At 42.5% G+C, this 13,449-nt stretch overlaps 1 protein-coding gene across 5 annotated transcripts in view; it reads left to right on the top strand.

Annotated features, from left to right (window-relative positions):
• Positions 1-13,449, top strand: part of adgb (androglobin) — a 111,913-nt gene that overhangs the window by 90,939 nt on the left and 7,525 nt on the right. For all 5 annotated transcript variants that reach the window (XM_029732969.1, XM_029732970.1, XM_029732968.1 and 2 more), the window contains 3 exons: positions 3,727-3,902; positions 5,092-5,203; positions 11,072-11,229. In XM_029732969.1, the coding sequence (XP_029588829.1) occupies positions 3,727-3,902; positions 5,092-5,203; positions 11,072-11,229 (446 nt within the window). The remainder of the gene's footprint in view (positions 1-3,726; positions 3,903-5,091; positions 5,204-11,071; positions 11,230-13,449) is intronic.

Here is a 13,449-nt window from a genome sequence, read left to right as displayed (position 1 = left end):
CAGTCATCCCAAAGATATTGCTGAACTTGAACAGTTTTGTAAAGAGGAGTGGTCCAAAATTCCTCCTGACCGTTGTGCAGGTCTGAATCACAACTGCTGAAAACGCTTGGTTGAGGTTATTGCTGCCAAAGGAGGGTCAACCAGTTATTAAATCCAAGGGTTCATATACTTTTCCCACACTGCACTGTGAATGTTTACAGTGTGTTCAATAAAGACATGAAAACGTGTAATTGTTTGTGTGTTATTAGTTTAAACAGACTGTGTTTGTCTATTGTTATGACCTAGATGAAGATCAGATAACAACATTTTATGACCGATTTATTCAGATATCCAGGTATTTCCAAAGGGCTCACATACTTTTTCTTGCCACTGTATATTTTTGATCTGTTTAACACTTTTTCGGTTACTACATTTTTCCGTATGTGTTATTTCATAGTTTTATTGTCTTCACTATTGTTCTACAATGTAGAAAATAGTACAAATAAAGAAAAACCCTGGAATGAGTAGGTGTGTCCAAACTTTTGACTGGTACTGTATGTGGCAGGGTTTACAGACAATCACGAACTACAAATGGAAAACCAGCCACTTCACAGACACCGACGGCTTGCTTCCGGGACAAGCTAAACACCTTCTTTGCCCGCTTTGAGGTTAACACAGTGCCACCGACATGGCCTGCTACCAAGGACTGTGGGCTCTCCTTCTCCGTGGCCAACGTGAGTAAGACATTTAAGCGTGTTAACCCTCGCAATGCTGCCAGCCCAGACGGAATCCCTAGCCGCGTCCTCAGAGCATGCGCAGACCAGCTGGCTGGAGTGTTTACGGACATATTCAATCTCTCCCTATCCCAGTCTACTGTCCCCATTTTCTTCAAGATGTCCACCATTGTTCCTGTACCCAAGAAGGCAAAGGTAACTGAACTAAAATGACTATCGACCCGTAGCACTCTGTCATCATGAAGTGCTTTGAGAGGCTACGTAAGGATCATATCACCTCTACCTTACCGGCCACCCTAGACCCACTTCAGGTTACATACCGCCCTAACAGGTCCACAGAAGATGCAATCGCACTGCACGCTGCCATATCCCATCTGGACAGAAATACCTATTTAAGAATGCTGTCCATTGACTATAGCTCAGCATTCAACACCATAGTACCCTCCAAGCTCATCATTAAGCTCGGTGCCCTGGGTCTGAACACCGACCTGTGCGACTGGGTCCTGGACTTCCTGACAGGCTGCCCCCAGGTGGCAAAGGTAGGAAACAACATCTCTACTTCGCTGATGCTCAACACTGGGGCCCCACAAGGGTGTGTGCTCAGCCCCCTCCTGTATTCCCTGTTCACCCATGACTGCGTGGCCATGCACACTTCCAACTCAATCATCAAGTTTGCAGACGACACAACAATAGTAGAACTGATTACCAACAATGACGAGACAGCTTACAGAGAGGAGGTGAGGGCCCTGGGAGTGTGGTGCCAGGAAAATAACCTCTCACTCAATGTCGACGAAACAAAGGAGCTGATCGCGGACTTCAGGAAACAGCAGAGGGAGCACTCCCCTATCCACATCAATGGGACCGCAGTGGAGCAGGTGGAAAGCTTCAAGTTCTTCGGCGTACACATCACTGACGATCTGAAATGGTCCATCCACACAGACAGTGTGGTGAGGAAGGCGCAACAGTGCCTCTTCAACCTCAGGAGGCTGAAGAAATTTGGCTTGGCACTTAAAACCCTCACAAACTTTTACAGATGCACAATTGAGAGCATCCTGTCGGGCTGTATTACCGCCTGGTATGGCAACTGCATCGGCCGCAACCACAGGGGACTCCAGAGGGTGGTGCGGTCTGCCCAACGCATCATCGAGGGCAAACTACCTGCCCTCCAGGACACCTACAGCACCCGATGTCATAGGAAGGACAAAAAGATCATCAAGGGCAACAACCACCCGAGCCACTGTCTGTTCACCCCGCTATCATCTTGAAGGCGAGGTCAGTATAGGTGCATCGAAGTTGGGACCGAGAGACTTTGAGGCCATCAGACTGTTAAATAGCCATCACTAAGTGGCTTCCAAGTGGTTACATAACCCTGCATCTTAGAGGCTGCTGTCCCATATACGTAGACTTGAAATCACTGGCCACTTTTAATAATTGAACGCTAGTCACTTTAATAATGTTTACATATTTTGCTTTACTCATCTCATGTATATACTGTATTCTATTCTACTGTATTTAGTCTATGCCACTCTGACATTGCTCATCCTAATATTTATATATTCCTTAATTCCATTCTTTAACTTTTAGGTTGTGTGTATTGTTATGAATTGTTAGATATTACTGCACTGTTGGAGCTTGAAACACAAGCATTTCGCTACACCCGCATCTGCTAAACATGTGTATGTGACAAATATAATTTGATTTGAATCAATGAATTGTCTATCAGCCAGGCCTGCAGCCAACCTGTCAATCACAATCAGATCCAGTCTGGAAGGCACAACATTAATCAACAATGCTGTTTACTGCTACTTAAACTTTACTGAGGGGAGAGTAAACAACAATTGAGGGTGAATGTTCCCTGTAGGGTTGGGCAAGGGGATAAGAGTCTCTCAGAGTTGTGTAATTTGTTATTAGTGAGTTGGTCAGGGGACAAATGATAGAAAAGCGAATATTAAATCTAACCTGCATATGAACATTTTAGTATGTACACTGTAAAGGGGTTGCTGTGAATTTCACAGTAACAGGCATGCTCAGTGGAAAGTACAATTCTGTACGTCTACTGTAAATACGGTATCAAAGCAAGTACTGTGTTATGACAAACAGTACAATACCGTAAAATAATCTGAATGAATGAATGAGTGGAGGTGTTTTGTATTTTATTGTAATTACAAGGGATTGGTGCAAGCAGCTTGGATGCTAGGTATAGTGTTTGCACATTACAACATGAATATTTGGTGTTTTATATGACTTGCACTTCTAGAGGCCTTAACAAAGGCATCCAAACTGGCGGTGACTACGGGGCAAAACGCTCAACCATTTAACGTTTAAGACTGGCAGCCACTCCAATCTGTCCCCTTTACATGTTACATTGTAATTCAAATTCTTACAGCAACCTCACTCATGTGTATAACTAATATAGCCTCTTATAAGGCACGCCTCCACATATGTTAATGAGCCAGAAACAACAAAACCATGCACCTACTAATGATCAAAACGTTTTTGGCGCTCCAAAGATACTGTACTGTTTTCAGTAGGGTGGAATTACAGTACCATTTGAAATACAGTAATTCTTTCCCTGCCCATGACATTTTCCCACAATGCACCATAATTTACAGTATACTGCAGTAAACCATTTCAGAGTACAATTTTTACTGTTAATAATACCCCAAATTACCATTTAAATTACAGTTTTCCATTAGTGTATAATACTGTGAAAGAACCTGGTCGACTCCCCTTAAAGGTAGATGTGTCAAGTTTTAAGACTAAGACACACACAAGTCAAGATACTGCAAAAGCATTTTGACTGGTTTGACCGATTTTGTTATTGCCACTAAAATACTCTGACACACAGACAGGCAAAAACCCTGACTGTCCAAGACTGCTCTCTCAATCCATGTTTCCTCTCACGTTCATCTTTCTGAAAGGTCTAAAGCCGTTTGCTGACATTTTTCTTTCTATTCTTATTTTGTTTTTTGGAATATCTATGAAAATCAATATTGTGTTTTGCGTGTCACAGCCGCCTCCTGCGGACCCCCCCAGGCGGATGGAAAGCAGATCCAGGAAGAGGCCAGAGTGACAGGCTCTACCCAGGGAGGAGGGGGCCAGGAAGGCATGTCCATGGAGACTCCCCACCTGACCGACCAGACCCAGAACCAGCCTCTCACCCAGACCCAGCCACCCATGGAGACTATGGTATCACCGCTGACAGCTCACCTTTCAACCATCGCCCATATAAAAGATTCTGCTGTAACACACACACACACACTCTGGAGGAGGGGACGTAGGAAGGAAAGAGTTGGATGTGGAGTTAAGATACAGAAGAATTGGGGAGTTGTTTTGTTATTGTTTGCTCTCTTATCTCTCTACCTATCAGGGAGGCTCTGATTTTGACATGATTTATGAGTCACTACTGATTTTGCTGCCAGACCTCACAGGCTCCCCTGTTAGTCACACAGACCGTATCGGAAAGTTTGGTTCACACACACTCAGTTACTGTTTATCTGAGTCACTTTGTACCCTTCAATGGACATCGCTGTCTTTGGGTGAAAGGCAGATTATTGAGCATTCTCTCAACTCTGTTACATCAAACAGCAGCAAAAACAACCCTGTAGCATCAATATTAATGAGCTAATAGCGAACCTCTTTTTAAAAAAATGATTTAACCTTTATTTAACTAGGCAAGTCAGTTAAGAACAAATTCTTATTTACAATGACGGCCTACCCCGGCCAAACCCGGACGACGCTGGGCCAATTGTGCGCCGCCCTATGGGACTCCCAATTACGACCGGTTGTGATACAGCCTGGAATCGAACCAGGGTCTGTAATGACGCCTCTAGCACTGAAATGCAGTGCCTCAGACCGGTGCGCCACTCGGGAGCCCAACCTTTGATCAGATGGAGTGATGTTCAGGTACGACAGATCAGAATGAAGAGGTATTGATCTTGATTATAGTGGCTTGGAGCCCCAGTCAATGATCAAGATGCTGGTGGCCCCTACACTAACATATTGATGCTCACTGGCAAACTGCTTTTACACCACTTTAAACAGCATACTGTTAGAACTGTTATACATGTATCTAAATCATCCCAAAGGAAAAACTAACTAAATGTGATATTTACTGTGTCTATCTCTGTGACTCAGTACATACTGTATCACTAACAGTGGCTTAGGTGCGGCTGATGATTATCTGTGGCGGTTGTGTTGTTATGTTTTTCTCTTTCTCTCTCGTCTCAGACCGAAATGCTATAACTGCTATAGCTATAATTGTTGACTGTATTCCCTGAATTTGAAGGTAGTGTGTATAGTGCAGGGCAGGCAGAGGTGTACTTGTTTGTGTGTTGTTGTTTTTGTTGTTGATGACTGTTGTCTCTCGTTCTCTCAGGGCCATAAGTACATAGTGGTGGCGGAGGTGTTGCATAAGAGCTGGGCTCTCAACAACTCTCAGATGGCCTTCGTCCATACACTCAGGGACCTGGAGAGGAACGAGATGAAAGGTACTCACACCAGCTACTCATAGATGCACAATCCCCTTCAGCAGGCCCCATAGAGAACACACCAGAAAATCACAAATGCACAATACCCACAATCCTGCCACAGAGAGAGCCCAGCAGCCAATGAGAGGCTCAGAATTATAATATTCTCTTCTGCACAGACATTAAGAAAGGCCATCCAAGTCCCACCGACAAATTTGTTTGTAATCTGCGGGAGTGAATGACATGAAGGGGGATATGACCTGTACTGAGTTTTTGAATTTTGTCCCAGACAAAAAAGGTACACTACTCTGTTGTCTGAAGCAATAGGTTAATATCCCAAAGAGATATTGGGGTTATTTTGGGTCAGGTTTCAACTTTACTTTAAAATATACTGACTATTTGGGTTGGAATCATATTATTCATTCATATTGCAATTCAGATAATGCCCCCAATATGCACAAGGTTAGTAATTACATTTCCATATTACATATTGCATTTCAGAAGCCCCCAATGTTTTCCTCTGAATCCTGATCGGATGTCACATCCCTATGTTTGTTTTTCGAGCATATTATTTTGCATGTTGCATCTGAAATGTGCCAGATATGCAGCAGGCAGGCAGGTCTCTTTCTGTTCTCCCTGTGACTAGCCATGGGGCTTTAATCAAGTCCCTAATGAAAGGCAGATGAATATAGCTGTGATTATTATTATTTGAACCTGCTGGTCATCTATGAACATTTTAATATATTGGCCATGTTCTGTTATAATCTCCACCCGGCACAGCCAGAAGAGGACTGGCCACCCCTCATAGCCTGGTTCCTCTCTAGGTTTCTTCCTAGAGAGGACCTTTCTAGTGAGTTTTTCCTAGCCACCATGCTTCTCCACCAGCATTGCTTGCTGTTTGGGGTTTTAGGCTGGGTTTCTGTACAGCACTTTGACATCAGCTGATGTAAGAAGGACTTTATAAATATATTTGATTGATTGATTTAGCAAATCACTAGATGTGATTTGGGAGGCCCAGTGAACCCTCTGAATGAGGCAATAACCCTGTGTCATTGCTTCTGCCTTCCAGATGACTTTGGATGCTGCAGAAATTAGACAGGCAAGGGAGAAACAAAAACTCAGAATGGTAAACATTCTTAGGGGATAAATTAATTGAGGGATGGATATTGGTGGGGTGAGGGGGAGGTGAGACTAGGTGAGTGCAGTCAGATTTGCATGATTGCCTGAAAATAATTGTTTGCCTAATAATATTAGAATTCCTTTTGTCTTCTCAATCTTGCAATCTGGAAAGTAACTCCTATACCCATTCAGTTTGCACAGCAGAAAATCTGAATAAAGGTTCTCTCTGTGTGCGTGTGTGTCAGTGTCCATTGAGGCAGTCTTGAATTCTCATGCCTACCGGTATGTGTGTATTGATTCTAAAGGAAAAGAGAGTCCTATTTGTCTAATAAATATGACATAATGTTTTAAAGTGCTGGTCGTTAGTGTAAAACACATGACTGGGTTACTGAGTTTTCAGTGTGTGCAGGGGTGTGTGCCCCCCCCCCCCTAGTTTTCCAATAAGCCAGTGAAACTGGGTCATGAAGTCAAATGAAGTTGGCTTCTTGCCCCCTGGTACCCTGGGAAATATCTTGGCAGCAGGAAAGTGAATTAATTTCGCCCAGTTAACTCTGTGTCTCAGCGGTGTGGGAACAGCTCATGGTTACAACATGCTCTCTTTGTAGCTGCTACTGGCCGTTGAAGCCCCTCAGCCAACACCTCAATACACTGAGAATGATAGCAGGTTCTTCATTGACTTGGTCCTGGTTAAATGACTAGGAAATGGGCTGCTTGATGCATGTGATTGAAACATGACTGCTTGTTTACTTAAAGGAGGGTAAAGTTTATTTTCTCTTTAGGATACAGGTTGGATATAAGTGTACATACCGATGACAAATACATCTTCCACACTGTATATATTCAGAAAGTGTTCAGACCCCTTTTTCCACATTTAGTTACGTTACAGCCTTATTCTAAAATTGATCAAAGAAAATGTTTTCCTCATCAATCTACACACAATAACCCATAATGACAACGCAAAAGCAGGTTTTTAGAATGTTTTGCAAATGTATTAAAAACAAATACCCGTATTTACATAAGTATTCAGACCCTTTGCTATGAGACTCGAAATTGAGCTCAGGTGCATCCTGTCTTCATTGATCATCCTTGAGATGTTTCTACAACTTGTTTAGAGTCCACCTGTGGTAAATTCAATTGATTGGACATGATTTGAAAAGACACATATTGGTCTATATAAGGTCCTACAGTTGACTGCATGTCAGAGCAAAAACCAAACAACGGAAGGAAGAGCTCCGAGACAGGATTGTGTCGAGGCACAGATCTGGGGAAGGATACCAATAAGGTAATGCAGAGTTGAAGGTCCCCAAGGACACAGTGGCCTCCATCATTCTTAAATGGAAGAAGTTTGAAACCACCAAGACTCTTTCTAGAGCTGGCCGCCCGGCCAAACTGAGCTATCGGGGGAGAAGGGCCTTAGTCAGGGAGGTGACCAAGAACCCGATTGACACTCTGACAGAACTCCAGAGTTTCTCTGTGGAGATGGGAGAACCTTCCAGAAGGACAACCATCTCTGCAGCACTCCGCCAATCAAGCCTTTATGGTAGAGTTGCCAGTCGGAAGCCACTCCTCAGTAAAAGGCACATGACAGCCCACTTGGAGTTTGCCAAAAGGCACCTAAAGGACTCTCAGACCATGAGAAATGAGATTCTCTGGTCTGATGAAACCAAGATTCTCTTTAGCCTGTATGCCAAGTGTCATGTCTGGAGGAAATCCCTATGGTGAAGCATGGTGGTGGCAGCATCATGCTGTGGTCATGTTTTTCAGCGGCGCGGACTGGGAGACTAGTCAGGCTCAAGGGAAAGATGAACAGAGCAAAGTACCGAGAGGTCCTTGATGAAACCCTGCTCCAAGAGCACTCAGGACCTCAGACTGGGGTGAACGTTCACCTTCCAACAGGACAACGACCCTAAGCACACAGCCAAGACAACACAGGAGTGGCTTCAGGACAAGTCTCTGAATGTCCTTGAGTGGCCCAGCCAGAGCCCAGACTTGAACCCAATCGAACATCTCTGGAAAGACCTGAAAAATTGCTTTGCAGTGACACTCCCCATCCAACCTGACAGAGCTTGAGAGGATCTGCAGAGAAGAATGCGAGAAACTCCTCAAATACAGGTGTGCCAACTTGTATTTTTATTAAATGTTTTATTTTACCTTAATTTAACTAGGCAAGTCAGTTAACAACATTCTTATTTACAATGACGGTAGCGTCATACCCAAGAAGACTCAAGGCTGTAATCGCTGTCAAAGGTGCTTCAACAAGGTACTGAGTAAAGGGTCTGAATATTCATGTTTTACACATTTCTAAAACCTTTTTTTTTATTTGTCATTTTGGGGTATTATGTGTAGATTGATAAGGGGGGATAAAACTATTTAATCCATTTTAAAATAAGGTTGTAGCTTAACAAAATGTTGAAAAAGTCAAGGGTTGTCACGACTTCCTCCGAAGTCGGTCCCTCTCCTTGTTCGGGCGACGTTCGGCGGTCGACGTCACCGGTCTTCTAGCCATCGCTGATCCACCTTTCATTTTCCATTTGTTTTGTCTTGTCTTCCCACACACTGGTTTCAATTCCATCATTACATGTTGCGTATTTAACCCTCTGTTCCCCCCATGTCCTTGTCCGGTATTGTTTATTGTAAGTGCTTGTGCACGTTATGTCTGGTGTGCGTCGGGTTTTGTACCCATTTATTGATTGTTCTGTTTTCCGGTGGTTTTTATTATTAAACTGCGCCGTTGGAAATACAGTTTTTGCTCTCCTGCGTCTGACTTCTCTGCCGCCAGTACGCACCCCTTACAAGGGTTCTGAATACTTTCCGAATGTGCTGTAGTACAGGGCGATTTCCAAGCTAGGTCTGTGGCGCAGCACTGCTAGCCATTGCCATGGTTTCACTTCCTTGATATTATTGTCTGTGACATGGACAAAACAGAGTGACTTTTATTAAATGTGAAAACAGCGTTTTTTTTTACTGGATAGGGATGTTATTGGTGGTGTTGAGTTGTGATCATAATGGCTGGGTGTGGTGAGCATCATGCTCTGTAGTTATCAACCCCTTCAGTACATGTGACAGGTTGTCAATTAAAATGAGGTATTATCAAGCATTTCTATTGGAAAAGGGGGACTTGGAGAATAGCAGCAGTAGCGTTGCATTGATTTACAGTAGTAGTAGCCAACACTGTGCAACAGTGCCATCTAGCACGCACTCTGTCTCCAACACACACTGACGTGTGTTGTGTTGTACGCTTAATCTTTACTCAATAGAGTGTGAACGGACTAATGCGAATGACTAAATTGGTCATAATACTTTTGGATTAAAAACACAATTTTGCATAATTTTAATGGCTGGATAATTGCTTTTCATTTAATTCCCTGTCAAGCAGAATTGGAAATGCACGTTGGTCGTTTTTCAAAGCAATTATGGTATTGCACAAATGGCATTCCCTTGTGGAAATTTTGTTTGGAATGGCTTGATCATTGCCATGTGTTGTGATTCCACTGTGTAAACAGCAGGAAGGCATCAGACCTTGACAGGAATATAGACCTAAACAAGTCAGATACACAATGCACAGATTACTCTCACAGAATAATTCACAGAATAACGCGCAGAATACTCTCACAGAATAATGCACAGAATACTCTTACATAATCTCTAATCAAGGCTAAGAAGTTATTAGAATACCAATGTATCTATAAGGCTTGGATTGCTAAGTGCAAAAGTATTGATCCCCTTGGCATTTTTCCTATTTTGTTGCATTACAACCTGCAATTTAAATTGATTTTTATTTGGATTTCATGAAATGGACATAAACAAAATAGTCCAAATTGGTGAAGTGAAAAATATAACTTGTTTCAAAAGATAAAATAAAAACCTGAAAATGGTGTGTGCATATGTATTCACCCCCTCTGCTATGACACCCCTAAATAAGATCTGGTGCAACTAATTATCTTCAGAAGTCACATTATTAGTTAAATAAAGTCCACCTGTGTGCCATCTAAGTGTCACATGATCTCAGCTGTTCTGAAAGGCCCCAGAGTCTGCAACACCACTAAGCAAGGGGCACCACCAAGCAAGTGGTACCATGAAGAACAATGAGCTCTCCAAACAGGTCAGGGACAAAGTTGTGGAGAAGTACAGATCAGGGTTGGGTTATAAAAAAATATCCAAACTTTGAACATCCCACGGAGCACCATTAAATCCATTATTAAAAAATGGAAAGAATATGGCACCATAAAAAACCTGCCAAGAGAGGGCCGCCCACCAAAACTCATGGACCAGGCAAGGAGGGCATTAATCAGAGAGGCAACAAAGAGACCAAAGATAACCCTGAAGGAGTTGCAAAGCTCCACAGCAGAGATTGGAGTATCTGTCCAAAGGACCACTTTAGGCCGTACACTCCACAGAGCTGCGAAAGGTGGATCTACATAGGATTGACTTTGGGGGGTGAATAGTTATGCACGCTTAAGTTTCTGTTTTTTTGTCTTATTTCTTGTTTGTTTCAACATTGTTTGCATCATCAAAGTGGTAGGCATGTTGTGTAAATCAAATGATACAAACCCCCCAAAAATCTATTTTAATTCCAGGTTGTAAGGCAATAAAATGGGAAAAATGCCAAGGGAGGGTGAATACTTTCGCAAGCCACTGTATGTATTTGTAATAAGAGCTATACAAATACATTTGATTGATTTCATTTGATTGATAGGTTCAGTGCGTGTATCTGTCCTGCTACTGACCATCTGATCGTTGACCTCTTTTCTCATTGGTCCTTGGTCATAGTGCACGGGGAGAAGCATGACGACCCGGCAACTCCGGTCAGTGGTGAAGCCCAGAGCAGCGAGGGCCAGAAGTCATCCACCCCCAAGGGCAGTCGCAAGGGAAAAGGTGACAAGGACAAGGACAAACCCCCAGCCAAGCCTGGCTCCAGGATGGAAACGGTAGGTAACACCACCAACTGACAGCTGACCACCACTGATTATTATACCCTACGCTGAATACATAGACATTATAAAGCGAAATATGGCTATTACTTGATAATAACCTAGTTGTTCCTTTGTTTCTTTAGGATTCAAGCATTAGTTGTGCATCTACTAAATGGTTGTGTTACCTGTAGCTTTGGATAAAAGCCTCTGACTAACCTAATAAGTGTATTCTATTATCTCAATCCCTGTATTGGGTATACAGTACCAGTCAAACGTTTGGAGATACCTAGTTATTCCAGGGTTTTATTTATTTTTGCTATTTTCTACATTGTAGAATAATAGTGAAGATACCAAAACTATGAAATAACACATGGATTTACGGAGTTAGTAAAAAAGTGTTAAACAAATCAAAATATATTTGAGATTCTTCAAAGCTTTGTACACTCTTAGCATTCTCTCAACCAGCATCATGAGGTAGTCACCTGGAATGCATTTCATTTAACAGGTGCGCCTTGTTAAAAGTTAATTTGTGGAATTTCTTTCCTTAATGCATTTGAGCCAATCAGTTGTGTTGTGACAAGGTAGGGTTGGTATTCAGAAGATAGCCTTATTTGGTAAAAGACCAAGTCCATATTATGGCAAGAACAGCTCAAATAAGCAAAGAGAAACAACAGTCCATCATTACTTTAACACATGAATATCAGTCAATGCAGATATTTTCTAGAACTCTGAAAGTTTCTTCAAGTGCAGTCGCAAAAACCATCAAGCGCTATTCTTTTATTTTTTTTATTTCACCTTTATTTAACCAGGTAGGCTAGTTGAGAACATGTTCTCATTTACAACTGCGACCTGGCCAAGATAAAGCAAAGCACTGCGACACAAACAACAACACAGAGTTACACATGGAATAAAGAAACATACAGTCAATAACACAATCAAAAAAGTCTATATACAGTGTGTGCAAATGAGGTAAGGCAATAAATAGGCCATAGTGGCGAAATAATTACAATTTAGCAATTAAACACTGGAGTGATAGATGTGCAAGTAGAGATACCGGAGTGCAAAGATCAAAAAGATATTATGAAACTGGCTATCCTGAGGACTGCCACAGGAAAGGAGGACCCAGAGTTACCTCTACTGCAGAGGATAAGTTCATTAGATTTACCATCCTCAGAAATTACAGCCCAAATAAAGGCTTAACAGAGTTCAAGTAACAGACACATCTCAACATCAACTGTTTAGAGGAGACTGTGTGAATCAGGCCTTCATGGTCGAATTGCAGCAAAGAAACCACTGCTAAAGGACACCAATAAGAAGAAGAGACTTGCTTGGTGCCAAGAAACACCGGTAGACCGGTGGAGATCCGTCCTTTGGTCTGATGAGTCCACTTTTTTTTTTTGGTTCCAACCTCTGTGTCTCTGTGAGATGCAGAGTAGGTGAACGGATGTTCTCCGCATGTGTGGTTCCCACTGTGAAGCATAGAGGAGGAGGAGGTGTGATGTTGTGGGGTGCTTTGCTGGTGACACTGTGATTTATTTAGTATTCAAGGCACACTTAACCAGCATGGCCACCACAGCATTCTACAGCGATACGCCATCCCATCTGGTTTGCGCTTAGTGGGACTATTATTTGTTTTTAACAGGAAAATAACCCAAAACACACCTCCAGGCTGTGTAAGGGCTATTTGACCAAGAAGGAGAGTGATGGAGTGCTGCATCAGATGACCTGGCCTCCACAATCACCCGACCTCAACCCATTGAGATGGTTTGGGATGAGTTGGACCGCAGAGTGAAGGAAAAGCAGCCAACAAGTGCTCAGTATATGTTGGAACTCCTTCAATACTGTTGGAAAAGCATTCCAGGTGACGCTGGTTGAGAGAATGCCAAGAGTGTGCAAAGCTGTCATCTAGGCAAATGGTGGCTACTTTGAAGAATCTGAAATCTATTTTGATTTAACACTTTTTTTGGTTACTACATGATTGTTATTTCATTGTTTTGATATTTTCACTATTATTCAACAATGTAGAACATAGTAAAAATAAAGAAAAACCCTTGAATGGGTAGGTGTGTTCAAACTTTTGACTGGTACTGTGTGTGTGTGTGTGTGTGTGTGTGTGTGTGTGTGTGTGTGTGTGTGTACTTTTTACCTGTTTTTCTCCTCAATTTTCGTGAAATCCAATTGGTAGTTAGTCTTGTCCCATTGCTACAACTCCTGTACGGACTCGGGAGAGCTGAA

The sequence above is a fragment of the Salmo trutta genome, chromosome 35 (assembly GCF_901001165.1).
Source record: "Salmo trutta chromosome 35, fSalTru1.1, whole genome shotgun sequence".
Taxonomy (NCBI): Eukaryota; Metazoa; Chordata; class Actinopteri; order Salmoniformes; family Salmonidae; genus Salmo; species Salmo trutta.
The sequence above is the reverse complement of the archived record's forward strand: the minus strand, read 5'-3'. Positions and strand labels throughout refer to the sequence as shown.